We start from the raw sequence: 24,154 nt of genomic DNA, 5'->3' as shown, positions 1-24,154 counted from the left end.
TTAATGGTTTGTAAAGTTAAAATTTTTTATAATATAGTACTGAAATAATATTTTATAATATTACTGATAATAAAAATGATTCTGGAACTACAGAAAAAGGCCACAAATTAAATTGCAACACCTTTAGATGTTAGCATTCTGGTAGATTACACTCTTACATGTAGGTCATTCTGGAACCTGCATTGATTTTATGGATTAAATAGTAAGGAATTGTTTAATTAAATGTAAGAAATGTTCAAAAGTATTACTATACCAAAGATTTAACCTACAGTTTTATTTTACCCCAGTGTGTTAGTAAGTAAAAGCTGTAAAATTGTTGGCTTTTCCAACATGCTGAATAGAAACAAGTCACTCGATGCATTCCAGAATGTTTCCTTCTTGTCAATTCATTCAGGTGTTTGCTAGCGCTGCTGTGTTTTTACAGGCTGAGGTACTTTAGCATGAGTGCATGCTCTATATGCAACCAGAATTATATCATACACAAGAAAAGGATATAGCATTATATAGTAATCTGACCATCACCCTACACTGTATACAAATTACAAGATTGGATTTATATAAATCCATTTCTCATTAACACTGCGATTAGATCTTGGAATCTGGCAAAAGCACTTAAATATAAATTATGTGTACATATTTTCTATATGTGCACATAACTCAAGTATGTAACATTCATATACAAATATGTCTGTCAACTTTCAAGCTCTGTACTTCTTGATCCCACTACTAGTTAGAGTTTTTCAACAGTAATAATAATAATAATAATAATAATAATAATAATAATAATAATAATAATAAATACTAAAAAACGTTCTAGTTACAATTACTTTGGATTTATACAATGCTCTCTTTTGAAAGCTTTACTTTTACATTTCTTTCACTGTATTTCATATATTCTATATTATTTTTTATATATATTACACAACATTAAGGGATAAAAAGTATATATCTCCTAGTCGACACACTCTGGTCTGCTTATTGGTACCTGAAAAGGTAAGTACACTGAGGGTACTGATGACACTCTTGTTTAAGACAAATAGGCCATCTCTAAGATAGGTTGTTGTAATATATACAAACCAACCAATTCACAAATTGAATACATAGACAAATTGGATGTACGTTATTGTTCTTATAAAGCCTAATGTTAAAGTGTGGATGGATCTGGTATTTTTAATATGCTGACTATGAACTCATCCCTATATTGATATTTCACTCTCACAAGTCATCCATGCTAAGCTGACCCCTTTACTGTAGCTTTCTGTCTACTTTCACCTTTTCTTTTTTTCACCCCTCACTTTTACACTCTTGCTGTTAGCCTGTCAGGGGTTGGTGAATTCGAGCATATAGGCAAGACATGTGAGACACTGCACCCATTTACTCTCATTTTTCAGCTTATTAACTGTAAAATACATGCCTGTGCTTCTGTTCATCCTACACATCATTATCAAAGGGCACATTGCAGCATATTTGGTGTGCTCTAGGCTACAAAGTTCGTTGGATTTAAGTGGATTTCACCACAAATATTCTACATTAGGATAATGCAGGAATCCAAAGTTCTATGCCTTTGTTTTGAATCCCTTACAGTCCTAGGCTCAGGGCAGTTTTGGGTGTGAGAGCCCAAAGATGGCTCCAGATATCCAGTACAATCATAGTATGTTGTCATTAACAACTTATTAAAATTGACCAAGTTATGTTGTCTTTCTTGCTATGTCTTTCAAGGCCAATTCTTTTTGCTACAATTTACACCTTAATCATATGGTATAGGATTAAAGGATGCACATTATCAGGATCAAAGGATCAGAATTTCAGCTTTCATTTCCTGATATACATTATCTTACAAATGTGAGTACACCCCTCACATTTCAGCAACCATTTAAGCATATCTTTCAAGAGATATTTTAGAGTAGTCTATGCGCACCTTGTAAAGCAGATTTATTGTCTAAAAATAACTTAACATACAGCCATTATTGTCTAAATAACTGCCAACAAAAGTGATTAAACAATAAGTTATAACAGCTGTATGCCATGTAACCATGCAAAGTGACATGTCCTATTCATCATGTTCTTGTGTGTATCTTGCATTAGAGCAGTTAACATTTGGTGCTTTGAGTACAATTTTCTTATAATGACTGGACACTGGATGTTCAACATGGCACCTCATGGCAAAGAACTCTCTTTGAATCCTCTTTGAGGATTTGAGAATTAGACCCTAACCCTAACCCTAACCCTAACCCTAACCCTGCTCTCCACAAAGATGGCCTAGGCTAGAAGAAGATCTGTAACACCCTGAAACTGAGTTACTGTACAGTGGCCAGTGTCATACAGAGGTTTTCAAAGATGGGTTTCACTAGGCATGAGTGCTGCAACATTGATTTAAAGGTTGCAGAAGCGGAAGGTCCGCTAGTCACTGCTCAGATCATATGCTGCACACTGCAACAAGCACCTGTTAAGAACCACTCTTAAAAACATAATAAAATAGTTGCTGAAATTTGATGGGTGTACTCACTTTTGTGCGATACTGTATAATCCAGATGTGATAAATAGTGCAGAATATGGCACCTCTTGTTTGAACCCACCCAATTTTCAAGTGATCAAAAATATTGAAATATGTGACTAAACGACTAGATTGATTGTTTAAATAATTAATAGCTCTGCATGTTTTTTGGTTTTATTGGTTAATTTGACCGCTCATTAACTGAGATCATTTAAATTGTTTTACAGTTTAAAGGGTTCTTATCAAACTATGTGAGAAACCCTGGTTTATAACACCAATAGTACTTTTGCTCAGCTAGAATTGCTCATATTTGCTATCAAGATTTAGAAACAATTGGGTAGAACTCAGCTATTGTCTATTATATTTATAATACACCATGAGACTGCATAGTTTAATCAGAGATTTATTAAACAGCTCATTACACCAAGTTCTATTCAGAAAACAGTTCAGTTCAAAATACAAAAATAAATCAGAACCACAGATGAACAAATTAACAAGGGCAGACAAAACTGCCAATCATGAAAAGTCCAAGATTTAGATTACCAGGATGCCTAAAACGAATAAACAAACAGGTCAGAATAGCAGATGGCGAAGTAGGCAAAACTTCACAAAGATTAATTAGAAGCTATTGACTCCAAAATAAGGAATTGATGTTGACCAGGTAAACTATGTGAACCCTAAAGGTAGGATAGTACTGAAAGACTTTTGGTGGTGTGGAGTGAGATATTTAGAGGAACCTGTCACAATAGTCCACAAAAAATTTATATATTGACTTTGGCTATTGCTTGTAATACAATTAGCATAGTAGCTAGCAAACAAATTGACTAATATAAGAACATTGAAATGCTCAATGAAATAAAAAGGCACTTAATGCTGTTTTAACATAAAATTTTATATTTAGTGCTACAATTAAACCAAACAGTTTACTAGCTATTAACCTAATTATACAAGATTTATTCAAACCTAGGTAGCCCTACATTTCTTCAGGTAAACTTCGGAATGAAATATACATAAAGACTCAAGTCAAATAGTTAGTTAGTTAGAATTTATTTTTCATCTCCAGATGATGAAAATGTTCTGCTGATCATGATCATATTACAATCGCTAACTTGGGAAGCTTTCTAGTTGCATTCTTTGTTCTTTTCAGACCACAAGGGGTGCCTTGCAACTACCAGAAGCATCGACTTGCTTTTTGCTGAAGAAATTCAATAAACTTCATACACACATGGCTCCCTTATGGTTCAGCAGCTGCCTGTACTACTTATAGCAAGAAATGGCTCTGCTGAGACTGGGGAAAAAAGAAATCAGAAAATTTAGTCAGCACCTTGCAAAACACACATTTCACTTGCTCACAAGGTTAGAGAAGTTGGACTTCTAAATTATAGCCAGAAAAAGTTGAAACAAATATTGGAATGACTGCAACTCACAAAAGCTTGTAATGAAAATGAGAGTTCTTTTATAGTGTGTTGAAAGACAGGATGTGATCGCAAGCCATGCTTTTTAATTTACACAGAACTTTGCTGAAAGTGAGAGTAAAAAGAGGCAAAAAAAAAACAAGGTTAGAATTCTGAGAGGCAGCTTATCCATTTCTACTGCTAGTTCTGGTGTTTTTCACACTTCTTTTCTCTGTGAGGTGTTTAAAGACATATTTTCAGAAAGTTTTCAAGGCTTAGAGAGTATACTGTGAAGGCTGCACATGTTTTCCATGGTGTGGTATAAAATCTTTATTTAGACGGTCGAACTGTGGTTAAAGAAACTCATCAAAATAATTTATTTGTCAGATACAAATTACATACATGAACGAACATAGTAAAATGTAATGTAGTTAAACAAACCAAGAACATACTCAGATATGATCAAGTAAAATAATAATAAAAACGAATGAAGCTGACTAGTGTGGCAAATTATGAATGGTAATAAAGGAGTCTAATGAGCTACACATGAACAATGATAAATCCTGTTGCTATTATGCCATCATTATGTGGTCAAAAAACTGTGTGTGTGTGTGTGTGTGTGTGTGTGTGTGTGTGTGTGTGTGTGTGTGTGTGTGTGTGTGTGTGTGTGTGTGTTTATATATATACAGAGGAAAAGAATTTGGGCATGATGTTGATTTTCTCCTTACTGTACCTGGGCATGGTAAAGAAGATGGACTTCTTCCTGCAGTGATTGATCAACTCAGGAGTCAGGTACTTTAACATTGTTTGGCTTTTAACCTCAAACATAAGGTTTAACATTTTATATTTACAATATTTTTGCACAAACCTTCAGACAGAACAACATGCAGTACTTTGAAGGCTATCAATAAATCCATTGTGACACTGGTTTACTAACTCATGAATACCTCCATCTATATTTTGGAGAGGTAATATATTAAAATAAACAATGGAAATGTATATTTTTGCTGCTTAAAGATGTATGTCTTTAGTCGTAGTTTGAAGACTGCTAGTGACTGCTGCTCTGACATCTTGGGAAATTTATTTCACCATCTACATGCTAGAAAAGAAGTGTCTTGATTCATTATACCCTGGGGAATGGTGAAACAAGCTGAATAGTGTTACAGGATCAGGTGGCATGTGGCATTAGTGTGTGGTAAATGCTTTAAGGTAGGAGGGTGTTGGTCCAGTTTTGGCTTTGTTGCAGGCTTCAGTGTTGAACGGTGCTCAGAAGCAGACCTGCTAGAAGAAAGTTGTGTAATGTAAAAAATAACGAGGGGCTGAACAAGCACCCAAGTGGCCTGGGTAAATGAAACAAATTCTTCTAATGTTTTAAAGCAGAAATTTGTGCCACATTAGCAATGTGAGAGGGACAGTATAGTTCATTGTTTATTGTTGCTACAACATTACACAAAGTGACCGAAGGTTATATCTGAGAGTTGTCCATGGAGGTCACAAGATCCTGATGTGAATGAATCACCTGGGATGAACATCTTAAAACACTTTCAATGTGCTTTATTTCAAAGTGTTGTGTGTTGTTACATGCTTTTCTTGCAGCAAATTAAGAAAAGTGTCAAGTCCAGTTTTACTGTCCCTTCAAACAATTCTTTCTTTACTAGAAGTTTGATATTTAACATATTTTCTTGCTATCAGTAAAAAAACTAACACGTCTTACTAATATGTGCCAATTTATAGACTCAGTGCTAAGACAGTAACCATACTTAAAGCTTTTCATGTGTTTTCGTTTTTGCTGCTTGTTTGTTTGGCCAATTATTTCGGGTGTGAATAAAAGTACATTACACTGAGAGAACAGCATTCCAAGTGTAAAGCGACTCTTTGATTAATGAGTAAAAGAGCCCATCTGTTCCAGTTTTAAAAAATTCATTTATTTACCCTTTCTTTGTGTGAGTGAAATGAAAAAAAGTGTTGTGTAGTTGGCAAAGACTGGATTTGAGCTTTCCCTCTGAATAACAAAAGATAATTTCTCTTATGCCTTATATAAATGGCTGAAGGCTTCAAACTAATGGGTTTCTAAAGAGTTAGATCCAGGGGTTCCACTCCCACTTGAGAAACTTGGAACAGAAAAAAGAACAAATCAACACTTTAGCCTCCTAAGACACAAAAGAAATCTCAGTCTCTCCAGTACTATGAGAATTTGCACTTCTCTTCTCAGGAATTTGGCAGAGTTCCTCAGCAGAATTTTTCCCTGCAAAACTGTTTAACTACTGTGGCAAATTTCAGGCTTCTCACATTTTATGGTTTATCTCCCACAGACAGAATTCATCTATCTATCCACTTATCCATCCATCCATCCATCCATCCATCCATCCATCCATCCATCCATCCATCCATCCATCCATCCATCCATCCATATATCCATATATCTATCTATCTATCTATCTATCTATCTATCTATCTATCTATCTATCTATCTATCTATCTATCTATCTATCTATCTATCTATCTATCTATCTATCTATCTATCTATCTATCTATCTATCTATCTATAATGGATGGCATATGTGATATGATTAAAATATCATGGTGTTTTAAAATAACATTATCTCTTTAAAAAGTTTCACTAGTGTGATTATGGGTAGTGATCTCTCAAGCACAGGGATTTGCCCTTCCTGTTGTTAGTGAGTAGCTCTTTGTATCTATGTGTTTTTCAATTTTTTACACCTGGATTGAACCTGCAGGGAAAGTGAGAGATAATAGACTGCAAAAGAAAGAAATTCTCAACCCCTTGTAACCTCTTTTGATTTTAAATTAAAAGGAAGCTACTTTACAGGCATGATTTTGTCTAAATGTTCTATCTATCTTTCTATCTATTTCAGAGTATACTGAATTACAGGCACGTATGCACTCCGAATGTGTGAATGGCATTGCCAATATTTAATAGAATGATGGACAGATTGTTGAATGGTTGATGAATGCATGATGGACAGATTGATAGATGGATATTTCTGGACAAAGCCCAGGGAATAGACAAGGACCATAGCTGAATACATACTTACTTAATGATGCAAGTTAATTGACTGATTAGGGAATTTGATGACAGTGGGTGAAACATATCTGTCAAACACTTCCCTAGAACAACTTTCAATTGTTGATTTCTGAAGACTCTTGAGAAGAAACATGGTAGATCAGAAGGAGAGTTGAATAAGGTGTTTTGCAGGATCAAAATATTTTAAAATCTGGACAATTTCTTTGGGAACTTGGATGAAGGAGGAAAAACAGATCAGAGGAAAGAGATTGAAAACTGTGACAGTGGAGTGTCTTTGTCTTTGGAGTTTGCATTGAAAACCTCAGTCCTAAATAGCATGGAAGGATAGCAAGGGTGGGAAAGCATACGGAAAGGATAATAAACGAATACAAATGGAGCAGAAATGTCAGAGAAAAACAGCAAACAAAAGTGGGGAAAATTTAGCAGCAGCTACATAGGGAGCAAGCAGGGTGAAAAGGAATGATGGAGAGAAAGACTTGTCAGCAACTAGCTCCTCTGAGAAGAGAGTAGTATACGAGGGGATAATGAGTGGGAGGCGTTTGATAAAATGCAGTCAGTGGCAGAAGCTGCACTGGTAATGCTGTTGCCTACTGCCCCCCTCTCTCTGTCATCTCAGAGTTTAAAAATCTCAGAGTTTAAAAATAACCCAGCACCCACCCACCTCTCTTCCCTTGTACTTTATGACTCTCTCTCTCTTACACTCTCTCACTCACTCTCTCGCCTCCTCTACCTGTAGTCCCTGCTGGTAATTAGCCCTGTTAACTTTACTTGGCAGAAACTATTCTTTTATACATGAAGTTTGCCTCCGCTGGTCTCCCAGGGGCAGACGAGTCTGGTAGGGAGCCGCTGATTAAGTGGAGGTAGTGGAGGTCGTCATACGTCGTGTAACCTTGTCATAGCTTATCTGGGCCCCTGTGGTGCTCACAGCATCGCTCAGGCTCAGTATCACATGCTAGGCTCTCATTCCTTTAGCCAGAGAGGAAGTAAAAATATATCCAAAGAGAAAAAAGAACACCTGACCTTGTAAAGATGGTTTTCATCGTCTTTCTTTCTTTTTTTTTCCTCTCGGCAGCTGGATATAAAAGCATAACTGTGGGCCAGTGGAAAGGGCAGCAAGTCACTAACACAGAGACAAATGAGAGGAAGTTCTGGCCCAGAATCAGGATACACGGTCAACCTGTGTGCCACTTGCTTTTGTGCTGCTCAGAATTTCTGTTAGTTATTTTGATTGTGAGGTGAGGTAGTTAAGGTTCAGAATAGTTTGTTTAAAATGAAAGTGTTGCAGTGAGGTTGACCTCCTAAACTCCATAAAGTCAGTGCACTATGTTGCTTGTATGTGTATGGGTGTAGGTTTGGCTGGCCAGTTGTAGCTGGCTACACTGGCTTGGGAATACTCATTGCTCCTATTTTCTAATCAGAGACATTTCAGTTTTTGTGTGTTTATATACAAATTTTTTGCAGATATCAATTTTTTTTTTTTTTTTGGAGGGGGAAGTCCTTTGTTTATTATTGTTTATTATTAGCTTGTCACTGTTTTTAGAAGGTCATATTTCAACGTTTCTAACAGGGTATGTCACATGACATTCGCAACTCCAGTAATTAACTCAAACTTCACCCACAGGAAATAACCAACACACAATACCCATTCTCATGGACCATTAATTCTATTTAAATTAAAAGGAACTACTTGGAATCTCAGTCTCAGTGTTCTGGGGACTGGTTTTTTGAATGACAACTTGGCTCACTTATACAGTGGCCGAGAAGTGCAAAACACATTAACAAATCAGAAAACAAATTAACAAATTAGAAAACACTAACAAATCCGAAAACAAAATAACAAATGCAAAAACAAAATAACAAATCCGAAAACACAACGACAATTCAAACAAACCAGACAAACCAGAAAATGTAGGTATAGTTTGTGAATGGAACACTTACCGATCATTGGATGAGACACCTGTCAGTCAAGATACATTTCTAAACTTCAGTTATGATTAGAGCAATTTAGATATAAAATAATGTACACACGTATTCCACCTACCTATAAATGGCTTAACTTTCTACTTGTATATGGACTTAAACAGCTTAATAAGAACCAGAACAAACATCCATAACTATCTTTGTATTTGCAGTGGCCTCAGAGGAAATCACTATATAGTGTATAAGTGGGTGTGATAAGAAATGTCACATAAGAGAAGTGTGATTGCATATGTGTGCTGGAGAGAGAACCACACATTTTATTTTTAGTTAGATGGATTAGTTGGATGGAGTGCAGTTAGATTTGATCATGATTTTGGTATAAACTTGTTAAACTATAAACATTAAAATGTTTATTCAGCCATGACATCTGGTGGAATGAAGATTTGCTTCACTGCTGCTGAGCAAGCCTGTGGCCTACTTTGTTGATTATGTTCAAAAATTGAGATGTTAAGAATCATACTGATGCTGCAAGAGGTGGTGTAAGAGCATATGTACACACGTGTGCTGAGAAGATCCCAGGCTAGTTAATATACTGTAAATTCAAATATGAGATGTGTGTGTACTTAGAATGCACTGTATAATATAGTAAACTGGGAAAGTGTGTAATGAATAACAATGAATATTTACAATGTATTTACATTACACTTAACATGTAACCCTGTCTTTTATAGCAGTAACAGAGCTATGTTTTAAACATTTCAGGCCAAATCTGAGGTTGTATATGTTTACACCTGTTTATGTTACCTGTGTATTAGAAAACTGGTTCTCTTCTAGCAAAAGACAATAATCTGCTATATATATATTATAACCGCAACGTGAAAAGAGCATATCCCTCTTCTTCCTGACTTACCTCTTTTCACATGCTGGGGGGGGAAAACGTTTGCAATTACCAGCTCTGTTGGATATAATATAAAATTAATTACCTTCACAAAATAAATGCCCTACAGTCCTTTAAGATAAAAATGTTACTGTGCCTGTTAAATAAGGTCTTTGAGGGTTTTGCTATTTATATACGTTTATATATATTATATTAAACCCTCACACATCCATTGTTTTGTTATACAAGATTCCAACCCTCGTGTTCTTGGTAATCTTGATAACCAGAATCAATAGTTCCCTGCACAGCTTTAAAATCAAAGGTGAGAACGGTCTAAACATGTAGCGCTAACCCAGTCTATTCTTACTCTAAAGACTGAAATCTTATGCTCTGACTAACTGCAGTCAAGATATCGGGTCAGTTTGGCTGAAATCCTTTGGGCCTATTGGTCAGAATTGGGCAGCTGCTTGTGGTTCACTTAAAAGAGAGAGCGAAATATAGAATCAAAAGCTGGAAATTGACCTTTCTAGTAGCGTTTATAAAATGTGGCAACACCCTAGTGATTTTAGCCGCACTGTCACATGTCACTCGTTCAGAGATTAACAGGGACCAAATTTTCTCACGTGTGTGATTTACAATTCTGGTCAGGGCTGTACCAGTCCATGTAAAGTGAGAGGAATCAATCACTGTTCAAAGCACAGAGGGTTTCCTAAAGTTCATTGAGAATTGAGCAAAGATGGTGACAACAATAGGGATTTAGAATGATGTGGAGACACTTTGAAGTCATTACAAAGAAAAACGATACTGACAGAAGCCATACATGAAGTCTCTAAAGACATTGGCAAGATCAATCCTAATCTGTTTGAACCTAAGCAAGACATTATAATGAAACCAAGAAAGACAAGACAATAATGATCAGAATAAAATTAGCAAGCAGAAAAATTGTACATTCATGGTCAGGATGTAGAGTTTGACTGAGCCAAACATAACATGTAAAACAACCCAGAATTTGGATCGACCTCACAAAGCTTTCCTATTTCACCAGCCAGTCTTTTAGTCAAGCTAGACAGTCTGGTACACTTTTACAAGTAAATGTGTCCAAGAGCAAACTACTTTGACAGAAAGACGCAATATCACTAATATTTAAATTATTTAATAATTATATAAATTATTATTTATATAATTATTTATTAAATTGTTTACTCAAAAGCTTAGTTTTCCATTTAAAACTAGTGTACAGTGATGAATACCAATAAGAACCAAGAGATCAGATTGTAAAAACCTGCTTTTCAGTTAGTTTCATTAGACTTTCTGTTGACTAATCGAATGTTTATTCAGCCTATACCCTATTTCAGTTACCTGATTCTACATTTTAGTAGCCACAAAAAAAATCAGTCCAGGGACACACAATCCTGACTATTTCACAGCTTTCCATTAACAAGAGCTCAAGGGAATGGTAAGATTAATCGTATTATGCTTTCTCCTCTGTCAGAGTGAAACGATCCAATTATGGTTATCTATGAGCTCATGTATGTGGAAGAGGGTAGATAGAATCTTCCTCTAAGTGTTTATTTTCCTGGGATGTTTAAAAACATTAAATAGAGGAAGCAAATGCTAGCTTTAGACTCCCTACTTTGTAGTTCTTGTTAGACACTACTACAACAATCTTTTTTTATAATAATAATAATAATATTAATAATAATAATAATAATTCAGCCAGACACTATTAAGTTAAAGTTAAGTTACCATGTTTAAATTTAAATTCAAATATATTTCTTTACAGAAAAACTTTCTTTTAGAGAAACAACTTTACAGAACATTAGAATTATATAACAATTTTTTTTTTTTTTTATATAAGTGAATTATGTGTGTTTATCCCTGATGAGCAGCCTGGGGCAACTCTGGCAAGAATAAACTCTTTTAGACGATATGAGGAAGAAACATTGAGAGGAACCCGAATCAAAAGGGGAATCCATCCTCATTCGGGTGGAGAGGAATTAGCGTAGCTGCTGTTCATAATATTAACAAGCATCAGTTGATAATGTGTTTGATCAGATGTACTGGAGCACTGGATTATGATTTATGATATGTGATAATGCGTTGTGTGTTATGTGTAAAGTGTCTTTGATCTGTGCAGAAAGACAGTGTGTCTGAGCCCTGAATACTGTATTTTTTGCACTACATTGTTCTGTTTATTCAAACTTCTGGGATATAGTTTTTTAGTTTGTAAAGTTTTTACAGTTTTCTTGTACAGTACTGTATAATCAAGTATACAGTAGGTTTACTGGTCGGCGCTATATTGGGTTTTGTGTCTTGTCTTGTGTCGTCTGTTTGCACTGTCTGTCTGCACTGTTTGCACTAGGTTGCACTCGATGCACTTTATGTAACTTGTGTTGTAGCTCTATGTTGTTTTGTTTGTTGTTGTTTAGTGTAGCACCAGGGTTCTGGAGAAACGTTGTCTCGTTTTTACTGTGTACTGTGTACCACTGTGTATAGTAGAAATGACAATAAAAGCCTCTTGACTTGACTTGACTTGAGAAAGGCAATTCCAAAGTTTCGGAGCTAAATGTGAAAATGCTCTACCAACTTTAGTGGATTTTGCTGTTCTAGAGCCTACTAGAAGCCCAGAGTTTTGAGATCTCAAAGAGCATGACGGATTGTAGAATGTTAGAAGACTGGATAGATACATGGGAGCCAAACTATTTAGGGCTTTGTAAGTAAATAGTTTGTACTCGATTCAAAATTTGAGGTAGTCAGTGTAGGTGATAAGATTGGAGTTATATGATCATAATTTCTCAACCTTGTGAGAACTCTGGCTGGTGAATTCTAGACTAACTGTAGCTTGTTTATTAATGATGCAGGACAACCACCTAGAAATGTATTACAATAGTCTTCTCTGTATCAGATATAGACAACATTTCTTAGCTTAGCAATATTTCTAATGTGGAAGAAGGCTGTTTTTGTAATATGGATGATATGATTTGCATAGACAAGTTGCTGTGAAATATAATTCACAGGTCTTTAACCGTTGAAATAGTAGTTACAGTAAATCCTTCTAATTGTAAGTTAAATTGCTGCAGCTTGTGTGTACTGGTTCTTGGCCCGAAGAGAAATATCTCTGTCTCTGTTATGCGTCATCCAATCTTTTAATTATTCAACACACTCAGTTAACCTGATCAATTGAGATGTTTCGTCTGGTTTTGATGAGATATATAGCTAAGTATCATCGGTATAACAGTGGAAGCCATGCCTTCTAATAATATTTCCTAAGGGAAGCATGTACATTGTAAATAACAGGGGTCCTAGAACTGAGCCTTGCATTAGCCTGGATAGTTCTCCATGTAAATCTATAAAATGGCAACAATCAGAGAGGTAGGATTTAAACCAACTTAATGCCTGAAAATCCTGAATAGTGATGTAATTCTGTAAGTGAGCCAGAAGAAAGTCATGATCTATAGTGTTGAATGCAACACTAAGATCGTCTACATGTTATGTATGTAACCTTGGATCCCTGAGGGAACAAGACGCAGAGTCAACAGCGCTTTGAGAACGCTTCTGCGTTGTCCACGCTCTGTATCACGTGTGTAATCTGTCCAATGGAAATTGGTCTTAACTGTAAGGATCTTCCAGGAAGCCTCGGGGAACGGTTTGAAGGGGGAGGCTCAGATAGAGCCTCCAACACAATGGTCAAGTCCCCCACAGGCACTCTTTGTTGTTCTGGAAGCCTCAACCGCTGGGTGCTGTGGAAAAAACATGTCAAGAGCGGGTCCCTGCCCAGTGATTGCCCCATCAAGGGGTCATGATATGCTAAAATGGCGGAAACATAGACTTTGATGGTGGATGGAGACAACCCTTTCGTGAACTGTTCCTGAAGTAATTCCAGCACTGAACCAACCAGGCAGTTAACTGGATCCAATAAGTGCTGATCACACCATACACTGAACAGGCGCCATCTAGCGGCATACAACCTTCTTATGGAGGGAGCTCTGGATTGGAAAATGGTGTCTACAGATTCCACAACTCTAAATTATTGCACCCATTGCATGAGAGAAGATCTCTTCTGAGTGGATTTTCCCAGGGAGGGTGTTTGAGAAGGGCTACCAGGTCCTCAAACCATGGTCTGCCCGGCCACCGCAGGGCCACCAGGAGGAGACGGACTCCATCCGGATGAATTTTTTCCAGAACTCCTGGAAGCAGCATGATGGGGCCAAGGTGTACAGGCGTCCAGCCCTAGAGCGGCTGGAGATGTAAGGGAGAAGCAGAGCGGACAGTGCAACATTTCTTGAGTCACGAACAGGTCTACTTGAGCCCTGCCCAATCGAACCAGGGCAGATGAATCCAGAACTAAATCATATAGCCTTTGTCCACAGTATGCAGGACCCACTAAGACATGTCTGGCAAAGCTTCCCAGGCTGCCAGGTAGTCTCTTAAGGGTATCAGTCTCTTGAGACTCGAGTTCTCCAGGCCCGCTTTATTTTTGGGTGGAAATCGAGGAGGATGCTTGCTGGAGTTGGCTGTGCATTGAAGCACTGGTTGTGGCATGGTTGGACCAGGTCCATGATGGTGCCGGCACGATGCAACACTCGGGGAGAGATAGCTAGCCAGCGTCTCTTCAACCCGGGGCACAGACCCTTACCACGCAAGGATAGTTGTTAGCCGTTTCGTCAAGGTCATGTAACTAAAAACATTTATACAGTAGATCATAAGTCTAGCATCTCATCCTGGATGTAAACAACGACTTGATTATAAATGCATGCTTTTTTCTTTCTCCTCTAATTCTGTATTCTCACCATTTTTTATGTATTAAATATACAAGCCTGTATCTTACTCAGTTTAAATCTACCTCTCTCCTGCCACATCCACTATAGCACTGCTACACCCATGAGCCTTGGAGCAAAAATAACTGGCTGAAACGGACTAAAAATTTGATCTACACCCAACCTCCTTGTTCATCACTAAGATTTGTGGACACATAAAAAAAGTCCCAAACCAGTGTTAGATCTCCTGGAATCGATTCCAGGTTTCAAATGAAGCCGGTAATGAACTTCTTGTAAATCTAACACCAAAGACGTGTGAGAAAGTGGGATTTACTGACTGTCTGCTTTGTGCAAAGTGGTTAATTAGATTAGATTGGATCTCAGTTTTTAGAAAGTTTTACCAAACCCAAAAAATCCTTGAAGAAGTCAGGAAGCCTTGGGCTAGTTAAAACAAATCAACCTTTTGTGTCAAATTACCTTAATATCTCAGAACTATGGAGCTTTATTTGGTTGATCGGCATTGGGATTCAGAGCTGGTGGTGAGTTGATGGGAAAGCAGCCAGTTTTAGCTTTAGCTGATTAGAGTTTTGGCTTCTTTCATGGCTTTGTGTTGATGAGAAGTGAAATGCTCCATATAATTACATACGGAATCAGCTCCTCACCTCAGAGCAGCAATTTCATCTTCACTTCTGCTGAGGTTCAGTTGTGCCCAGAGGGCTCATTACGAGTGTGTGTGTGTGTGTGTGTGTGTGTGTGTGTGTGTGTGTGTGTGTGTGTGTGTGTGTGTGTGTGTGTGTGTGTGTGTGTAAGTGAGTGTGTGTGTGTAAGTGAGTGTGTGTACAGGGGTGTGAAAGACGGAAAGGTCAGAAGGGCACTGAAGTAGGAAAGGAGGGCAGAAATGAATGGAAACTTTCATCCCCACCCTTGTTGTAAATGTCCGCTTCTCCGCAGTCTCAATCACCTCCTACTTCATAGGCTGAGTGTGTGGTCACTTTATCTTACACTGCAAGATGGAGAGGACCTTTTAGATGAAGGAAGTGATATGCTGGGTCTGACACATTGAGCCAGAAATTACATTGTCACTTTTAACCAGGAGAGACACTGAATGTGTGTGTGTGTGTGTGTGTGTGTGTGTGTGTGTGTGTGTGTGTGTGTGTGTGTGTGTGTGTGTGTGTGTGTGTGTGTGAGAGAGAGAGAAAGATAGACATTTGTGACATTATAATATTATGTGGTATACTGTATATCTAAGAGAGAAAGAGGAAGAGAGAGACAGAGAGGGTATCTGAGGTTTGACCAGTAGAGTGTGTGTGTGTGTGTGTGTGTGTGTGTGTGTATGAGAGTGATATCAAAAACGCTGTTGCTCCTCTAGCAATTATTGCTCTTTAGTAAGATTGCTGAAGATTTATAGGCTGCAAGAGGGTTATAGTAACTCAACAATTATTGCAGGCACTGGAATTAAACTGACAATTTGTAATCTTAATCGCCTTAGTGCTGTTCCCATCAGGAACTGAATAATCAGACCGGGCGCAGGCCCAGAGGAAATCAATTTACAGCTTCCATCCTCAGCCAGCCCTGACCACCACTCTTTCACTTTGCAACCCGCCCCCCCATCTTCTGTCTCTTTATCGTTCATTCTCTCTTTCAGTATTTCTTCCCAGTATTACCCTTAAACCCAATTACTTTTTTGTGTGTATGTGATTTTATCACTTTTTCTTTGTACATTTTATTTCTTCGTTTTTTTTTTCCACTTCACCCCTCCCCTGAGTATTTGTTCTCGCTCTGTCTTACTCTGCATACCTATTCTGCTTCCTGCTTGCCTGCATGTGCTCTGTGGTAAAGTCTGGAATTGATTTCATTTCCTATGGAGTGGAACCATTTAGCACAGACTGAGAATGGCATCCCGCTGTTGTCAACACGTTAAGAGTTACAATTTAGCAGCGACAGTATACTGAAAAAAGTGCAATTTTGCAGTCTGTAATGAAATATTACTTTCATGTATTCACTGGTTGTGCTAGAATTCCAAGATGCCTATGTGAGGTACTGTGGCTATAGAGCCATTAAATCCTAAAAATAAATTCTACCAATATCAGGACCCTGGACAAAGCCCTTAACACATATCTGTTCTTCAATTAGATTGTAAATATAAGACTATAGAAAGTGTTCATGTGTAAAAAGGATAAACCTTAACCTGTGATGATTATTAAAAATAAATAATAAATAAATAAATAAATAAATAAATAAATAAATAAATAAATAAATAAATAAATAATTCAGGCAGACAGTATTCAGTTAATAGTTAGGCTTCTAACTAGTTAGGGGCCCTGATCAACAGTCTAACAGTGGCATGTTTGTGGTGCTGAGATTTAATCTTACAACCCTCGGGTAAGCAACCTGTCTTTTAGTATTTGAGGTACTACTACTGAGCCAAGGCTACTGTGGATTGTTATAGATTACTAATAAAAATGATAGGGCTTTTTTTAAATACAAACATTGTCCAATGATAGTTATCTTGTCTCACTTTTCAGGGAATTCTCCTTTACTCAGACTTCCAAGAGTCAACCTTTGACCTAAGCAGGTTGCCAAATTGCCGGTTTGAAGCCATGGATCATTTCCAGAAATGTTTTCTGATCGTGAAATTGAAGAATGAGCAGGTGGATGGCCAGCAGGCAGAGCAGACATGTGGGAGAGACTGGAAGGCAGTGAGGGTGGATCTGGTAGCACCTCCGGCTGAGCGATATGCTTTCGCCCTGCTGGGCTGGAGTGGATCCACGGTAAGAAGCAAACAGTCTAATGGGTATGTACCATGCAACACCAAACCTCCATATCCTCCTTGCTCCGATAATGCTTGGAAATGTATTTTCTATATTCTATGGTATTAGGATTGAGGTGATAATGGTTGCCATTGCAATCACATATTAAACTGAATGGCATTTGGCTAAAAACAATAATAATCCTTGTTCTTTCATTTATTTCTAAAGGTCTAATCCACAATGTTAAATGGACTGCCTGGAATTTTTTATATTTTAACATAAAACATTGTATTATACAAGATTTCTTTAATAGAAATGTGGTTTAAATTAGATTTCAGCTATTTTATGCAATCTTAATTCTTACTCTCGTGTTAAGATTTTGTAGCCAGGCTAATTACATTGTCAGAGTCAGCAATTGGTGATTATGCTGTCATTAGTCTGAATGCAAAAAAAAAAAAACTAAGACAAGAAGGAGAAGTTGAAAGGTAGGGCAGCTAGCTAGACATAAAGTTAAAGCAAATAAAAGCAAAAAACTAAAGCAGGCATTAAACAATTTGTGCACAAGCAGATTGTGCACAAAAATTTTAAAATCCAATTTTGAATTTTCATTTCGGTGCCAATGAAATTATTATGATTGTGTATTAAAAAAAAAAAAAGGCAATTTAATTTAGATATTCTATCAGGCTTTCTGGCTTGGGACTGGAAGCTTATAGAATGTGATTTAAGTAAAAAAAAAAAAGAAGGAAGAAAAGAGGGATAGGAAAAAGAAAGAACATTTGACAGAAAAAAGAGACAATTAAAGGAACAAACGAATGAATAAACGAAAAAGGAACAAACAACACGTAAGTGGTAAAGGTAGTGGTAGATCACTCTGGCACTCTTGGGCCCTTGAACAAGGCCCTTAACATCCAACTGCTCACTTCTATAAATTAGATAACCGTAAGCCTCTCTAGAAAAGGATATCTGGCAAATGTAAATGTAAAGAAGAAAAAACAGAATGAAAGCAAGAAGAGAGGTTAAGGGAAAGAAAGAGAGTCATATAATACTGGTAAGTAGAATATCAATTTTGGGGATTTTTTTCTTTATTTTTCTCAATTCCAATTCCAACCAAACTGCAGTTCTCTGCTATCAAAGGCCAGCTCACAACTGGGGAAGCTAAGACTCGGAGAGTAAGCAATCTCTCTGTTCAGGCATAAGGTATGGGTCAAACCTTGGGAGTCTGGCCATTTTTTTGAGAGAATAAATACATTAAACCATTTAAATTCATTCGATTTAATTTCTTATTCAATAGAATGATACTATTATATAATCAGTATTATCATCACCATTAAGCCATGTTATGCTACATAGGATTAACCACAGGTGCTAAACTTCTGCTCTCTGTGCATGGTAAAAGTGAAAACAAAGGGAAATGTAGGACTAAATATATTTTATATGCCGCATTAAGGTTGGGCCACTGACTTCCATATGTTCATTTCATCTTGTGTCATATTATACAAGATTAAAATGTGTTATTTTCTTTATCCATTAATTCAGTGTCATTTTTCTTGTTAGTGTCACCTGATAAAAATGCTCACTTGTTCCAACGTTCTCTGCTTTATCACATAGCTTTGTTCGTTTGTTAGCCCTGCAGTGTCATGCGGTCTCCACTTACAGTGTTTTGTTGATAAACAGTGCTAAACTGGCCATGACCTTTGGGAAATTAGCATAATGCAGAAAGCATTAGTGATTAGATGAGATTAATAGAGAGGAATTTAAATAAGCCTGCTGACCATGATAAGGCTTTCTAAACAGATTAATGTCAAATAGTGCATTTAATTCAACCTGCAGATTGGCACAAAACTGCATTTAGATGGTAAATGCAGATTAGAATCGTGACTGAGGTGCTGAGATTTAAAATGTGAATAGTTTACTTTCTGTTTAATTGATGATGAGGAAAATAAAAGACTAGTTAGTCTAGACTAGATTAGTTTTGTAGCTTCTACATATAACTGGGCCAGCATCCAATGTGTGATTTTATTGTGTTTTTTACTTATATAATACTACAGTATTACATTCAACATCTCTCTCTCTCTCTTTCTCATAATAATTATATATATACAGTGAGGAAAATAAGTATTTGAACACCCTGCTACTTTGCAAGTTCTCCCACTTAGAAATCATGGAGGGGTCTGAAATTGTCATCGTAGGTGCATGTCCACTGTGAGAGACATAATCTAAAAAAAAAAATCCAGAAATCACAATGTATGATTTTTTAACTATTTATTTGTATGATACAGCTGCAAATAAGTATTTGAACACCTGAGAAAGTCAATGTTAATATTTGGTACAGTAGCCTTTGTTTGCAATTACAGATGTCAAATGTTTCCTGTAGTTTTTCACCAGGTTTGCACACACTGCAGGAGAGATTTTGGCACATTCCTCCACACAGATCTTCTCTATATCAGTCAGGTTTCTGGCCTGTCGCTGAGAAACACAGAGTTTGAGCTCCCTCTAAAGATTCACTATTGGGTTTAGGTCTGGAGACTGGCTAGGCCACGCCAGAACCTTGATATGCTTCTTACAGAGCCACTCCTTGGTTATCTTGGCTGTGTGCTTCAGGTCATTGTCATGTTGGAAGACCCAGCCTCAACCCATCTTCAATGCTCTAACTGAGGGAAGGAGGTTGTTCCCCAAAATCTCGCAATACATGGCCCCGGTCATCCTCTCCTTAATACAGTGCAGTCGCCCTGTCCCATGTTCAGAAAAACACAGCCAAAGCATGATGCTACCACCCCCATGCTTCACAGTAGGGATGGTGTTCTTGGGATGGTACTCATCATTCTTCTTCCTCCAAACATGTTTAGTGAAATTATGACCCAAAAATTCTATTTTGGTCTCATCTGACCAAATGACTTTCTCCCATGACTCCTCTGGATCATCCAAATGGTCATTGGCAAACTTAAGACGTGCCTGGACATGTGCTGGTTTAAGCAGGGGAACCTTCCGTGCCATGCATGATTTCAAACCATGACGTCTTAGTGTATTACCAACAGTAACCTTAGAAACGGTGGTCCCAGCTCTTTTCAGATCACTGACCAGCTCCTCCCATATAGTTCTGGGCTGATTTCTCACCTTCTTTAGGATCATTGAGACCCCACGAGGTGAGATCTTGCATGGAGCCCCAGTCCGAGGGAGATTGACAGTCATGTTTAGCTTCTTCCATTTTCTAATGATTGCTCCAACAGTGGACCTTTTTTCACCAAGCTGCTTGGCAATTTCCCTGTAGCACTTTCCAGCCTTGTGGAGGTGTACAATTTTGTCTCTAGTGTCTTTGGACAGCTCTTTGGTCTTGGCCATGTTAGTAGTTGGATTCTTACTGATTGTATGGGGTGGACAGGTGTCTTTATGCAGCTAACGACCTCAAACAGGTGCATTTAATTTAGGATAATAAATGTAGTGGAGGTGGACATTTTAAAGGTAGACTAACAGGTCTTTGAGGGTCAGAATTCTAGCTGATAGACAGGTGTTCAAATACTTATTTGCAGCTGTATCATACAAATAAATAGTTTAAAAATCATATATTGTGATTTCTGGATTTTTTTTTTAGATTATGTTTCTCACAGTGGACATGCAGCTACGGTGACAATTTCAGACCCCTCCATGATTTCTAAATGGGAGAACTTGCAAAATAGCAGGGTGTTCAAATACTTATTTTCCTCACTGTATATATATATATATATATATATATATATATATATATATATATATATATATATATATATATATATATATATATATATATATATAATTGTATTATACGCAACAATTTTATTATATGTTCTCTGGGGGAAATATACGGTATACCTACCTTTTCTGGTTTGTCTGAATTTTGTCGCTGTGTTTTCGGATTTGTTAATTTGTTTTTGGATTTGTTGTTTTGTTTTTGGGTTTGTTGACATGTTTTGCTCTTCTCGGCCACCGTAATACTATAGAAATCTAAATTGGATATATTTTAAAGTCGTCAATGTGCAGCTTGTATAGCAGAAGAGATTTAATGTCCTCTAAAATAACTCAACATACAGCTATTATTGTCATAATAACGGGCAACAAACGTGAGTAAACCCTAAGTAAACATGTCAAAACTGTCAATATTTTGTATGATATCTAGTGCTGTCTTGATTCTCACGGGCATGGAATTTACCAGAGCTGCACAGGTTGTTGCTGGGATCCTCTTTCACTCCTCCATATTGACATCATGGCATTGCTGGATTTTAGACACATGTCACTTCTCCACCTTCCGCTTGAGGATGCCCATCAGGTATTCAATAGGTTTCAGGTCTGGAGACATACTTGGCCATTCCATCATCTTCAGCTTCTTCAGCAAAGCAGTTGTCATCTTGGGGTCATGTTTGGGGACGTAATTATGTTGGAAAACTGTGGTAGGCCCAGTTTCTGAGGGAAGGGGGCATCATGTTCTGTTTCAGAATGTCACAGTACAAGCTGGAATTCATGTTTCCCTTAATGAACCGCAGCTCCTTTAGAACCAGCAGCACTTATGCAGCCCCAGACCATGATGCTACCACCACAATGCTTGACTGTAGCATTCCAGGGCGTTGCCACACATCTGACACCATCTGAGCTAAACAAGTTTATCTTAGTCTCCTCAGACCACAAGGCATGGTTCCAGTAATTTATGCTCTCAGTGGCGGGCCTTACATTTGGTACCTGGGCCTTCAGTGGGTACTTACCCGACTAAATCCTCCTCCTAATACCACCACTATCATGCGCAATTATAGAAACCATCAATACAATAAAAGAATGCAATATAACAACATGTGCCATTACAGAGAGAGAGGCATTTCACATATGGAGGGTGAATACCATTTTACCAAAGCAAGAAACCCAGTTAAGACAAAACCAAACCTCTACACTACAATCACAACTGTGCCACCTACAACACAAAAATTTTTACAAAATAGAACCTACTCACCAGAGATGCATAGTCATAATTTGTACCACTCTTCAGAGACTGTAGTCCAGTGGTACCGGTCGTATTCACTGGTCTGAAAGTGGCGAACAAACCCTTTCCCAGGCTGAGAAAAGCTAGCTAGATTCGGGGTTGGCTGACCTCTCCTCACAATGTCACAATTTCTGGAAAATGAATTTTTAGGTATGTCCGAAACCAAATAAATTTAGCTTTCTCCGTAGGCATAGAAAAGTCTAACTCAGATGTATTAATTGTGTGCAGATCACTGCAGATGTGTTTTGCCAGTCAAACTTGGCTGTAACAGTTTCCCTCTGACCAACCAATCAGAGGATGGAAAAATGCTGGCGCTATTCCCTGCGCTATTCCCTGGCGCTATTCCATATTCGCCCTGTGAGGCGAATATGAAATCTGATTGGTTAAAGAAACAGACACATTGATAATATTCTCTATGGTAAAAAGGCCAGCAGTTTAGATTGACATGGCAGCACATAGAGGCTGAAATCTGATTGGACAAAAAATGTAACATCCACATACACGTACTGGAAGCAGTGAAGCCAAGAGAAACACTATGAAATGAAGAGAATAAACTGTTGTTCATAAATTAATAAACAAATATTAGAATTTATGTTTTAAAGTTAGGGCAGTGCTTCTAATAGTGTTTAGGCCAGCAGAGAATTCTTTGCTGGCCCTGACCCCCTGCCACTGCATGCACTTGGACAGGTTGTTTTCAGCAAACTGTATGCAGGCTTCTTGTGAGCCAGCTTCAGAAGAGGCTTTCTTTTGGGACGACAACCATGCAGTGTGCAGCGTATGGTCTGAGCACTGACAAGCGGACCTTCCGCTTCTGTAACCTGTAAAGCAATGCTGCAGCACTCATGCGTCTGTTTTTTGAAGAAGATTCTCCACCTGACACACAGCACGAGGACTCAACTTCTTTGAACGACCCTTGTGCGGACTGTTCCTAGTGGAAAACCTCTGTATAACCCTGGCCACTGTACTGTAGCTCAGTTTCAGAGTGTTATCGATCTTTTTATAGTCTAGGCCATCTTTGTGGACTGCAACAATTCTAATTCACAAATCCTCAGAGAGTTGTTTGTCATGATGGGCCATGTTGAACATTCAGTGGTGGGTATGTCAAGCAGACAAAATCATGAATATGATGAATAGGACATGTGGCTTTGCACAGTTAAACAATGTACAGCTGTTATCTTTTAGGGTGTACTCACTTTTGTTGCCAGCTATTTTGACAATAATGACAGTATGTTGAGTTATTTTCAGAGGTCAGTAAATCTGTACTTCTATACAAGCTGCACATTGACAGTGACTATAATATATAAAATTTTTATTTCCATTGTATGGTCCCTTGAGAACATATAATAATATACAATTATATAATATTTTTTGTGAGATACTGTGTGATTCAATACAAAAAGTAAAAATCATATATTCATCAAACACAGACTGATATTATGGCTTATAGCTAATCAAAACCCAAAAATCAGTATCAGTATTAAATGACTATATATACACACACACACACACACACACACACACACACACACACACACACACACACACACACACACACACACATATCAGTATTAAATGACTATATATACACACACACACACACACACACACACACACACACACACACACACACACACACACACACACACACATATATATATATATATATGTGTGTGTGTGTGTGTGTGTGTGTGTGTGTGTGTGTGTGTGTGTGTGTGTGTGTGTGTGTATATAGTCATTTAATACTGATACTGATTTTTGGGTTTTATATATATATATATATATATATATATATATATATATATATATATATATATATATATATATATATATATACATATTTACACACACATATATATATATATATATATATATATATATATATATATATATATATATATATATATATATATATAT

The 24,154-nt window shown here is 37.4% G+C and overlaps 1 protein-coding gene across 2 annotated transcripts in view; it reads left to right on the top strand.

Moving 5' to 3' along the window:
* The window catches only part of dntt (deoxynucleotidyltransferase, terminal), a 129,474-nt gene that overhangs the window by 59,863 nt on the left and 45,457 nt on the right, over positions 1-24,154 (top strand). For both annotated transcript variants that reach the window (XM_083538407.1, XM_083538406.1), the window contains 2 exons: positions 4,578-4,680; positions 17,014-17,259. In XM_083538407.1, the coding sequence (XP_083394533.1) occupies positions 4,578-4,680; positions 17,014-17,259 (349 nt within the window). The remainder of the gene's footprint in view (positions 1-4,577; positions 4,681-17,013; positions 17,260-24,154) is intronic.

This window comes from Silurus aristotelis (genome assembly GCF_946808225.1).
Source record: "Silurus aristotelis genome assembly, chromosome: 4".
Lineage (NCBI taxonomy): Eukaryota > Metazoa > Chordata > Actinopteri > Siluriformes > Siluridae > Silurus > Silurus aristotelis.
This window is presented reverse-complemented; position numbering and strand designations above follow the sequence as displayed.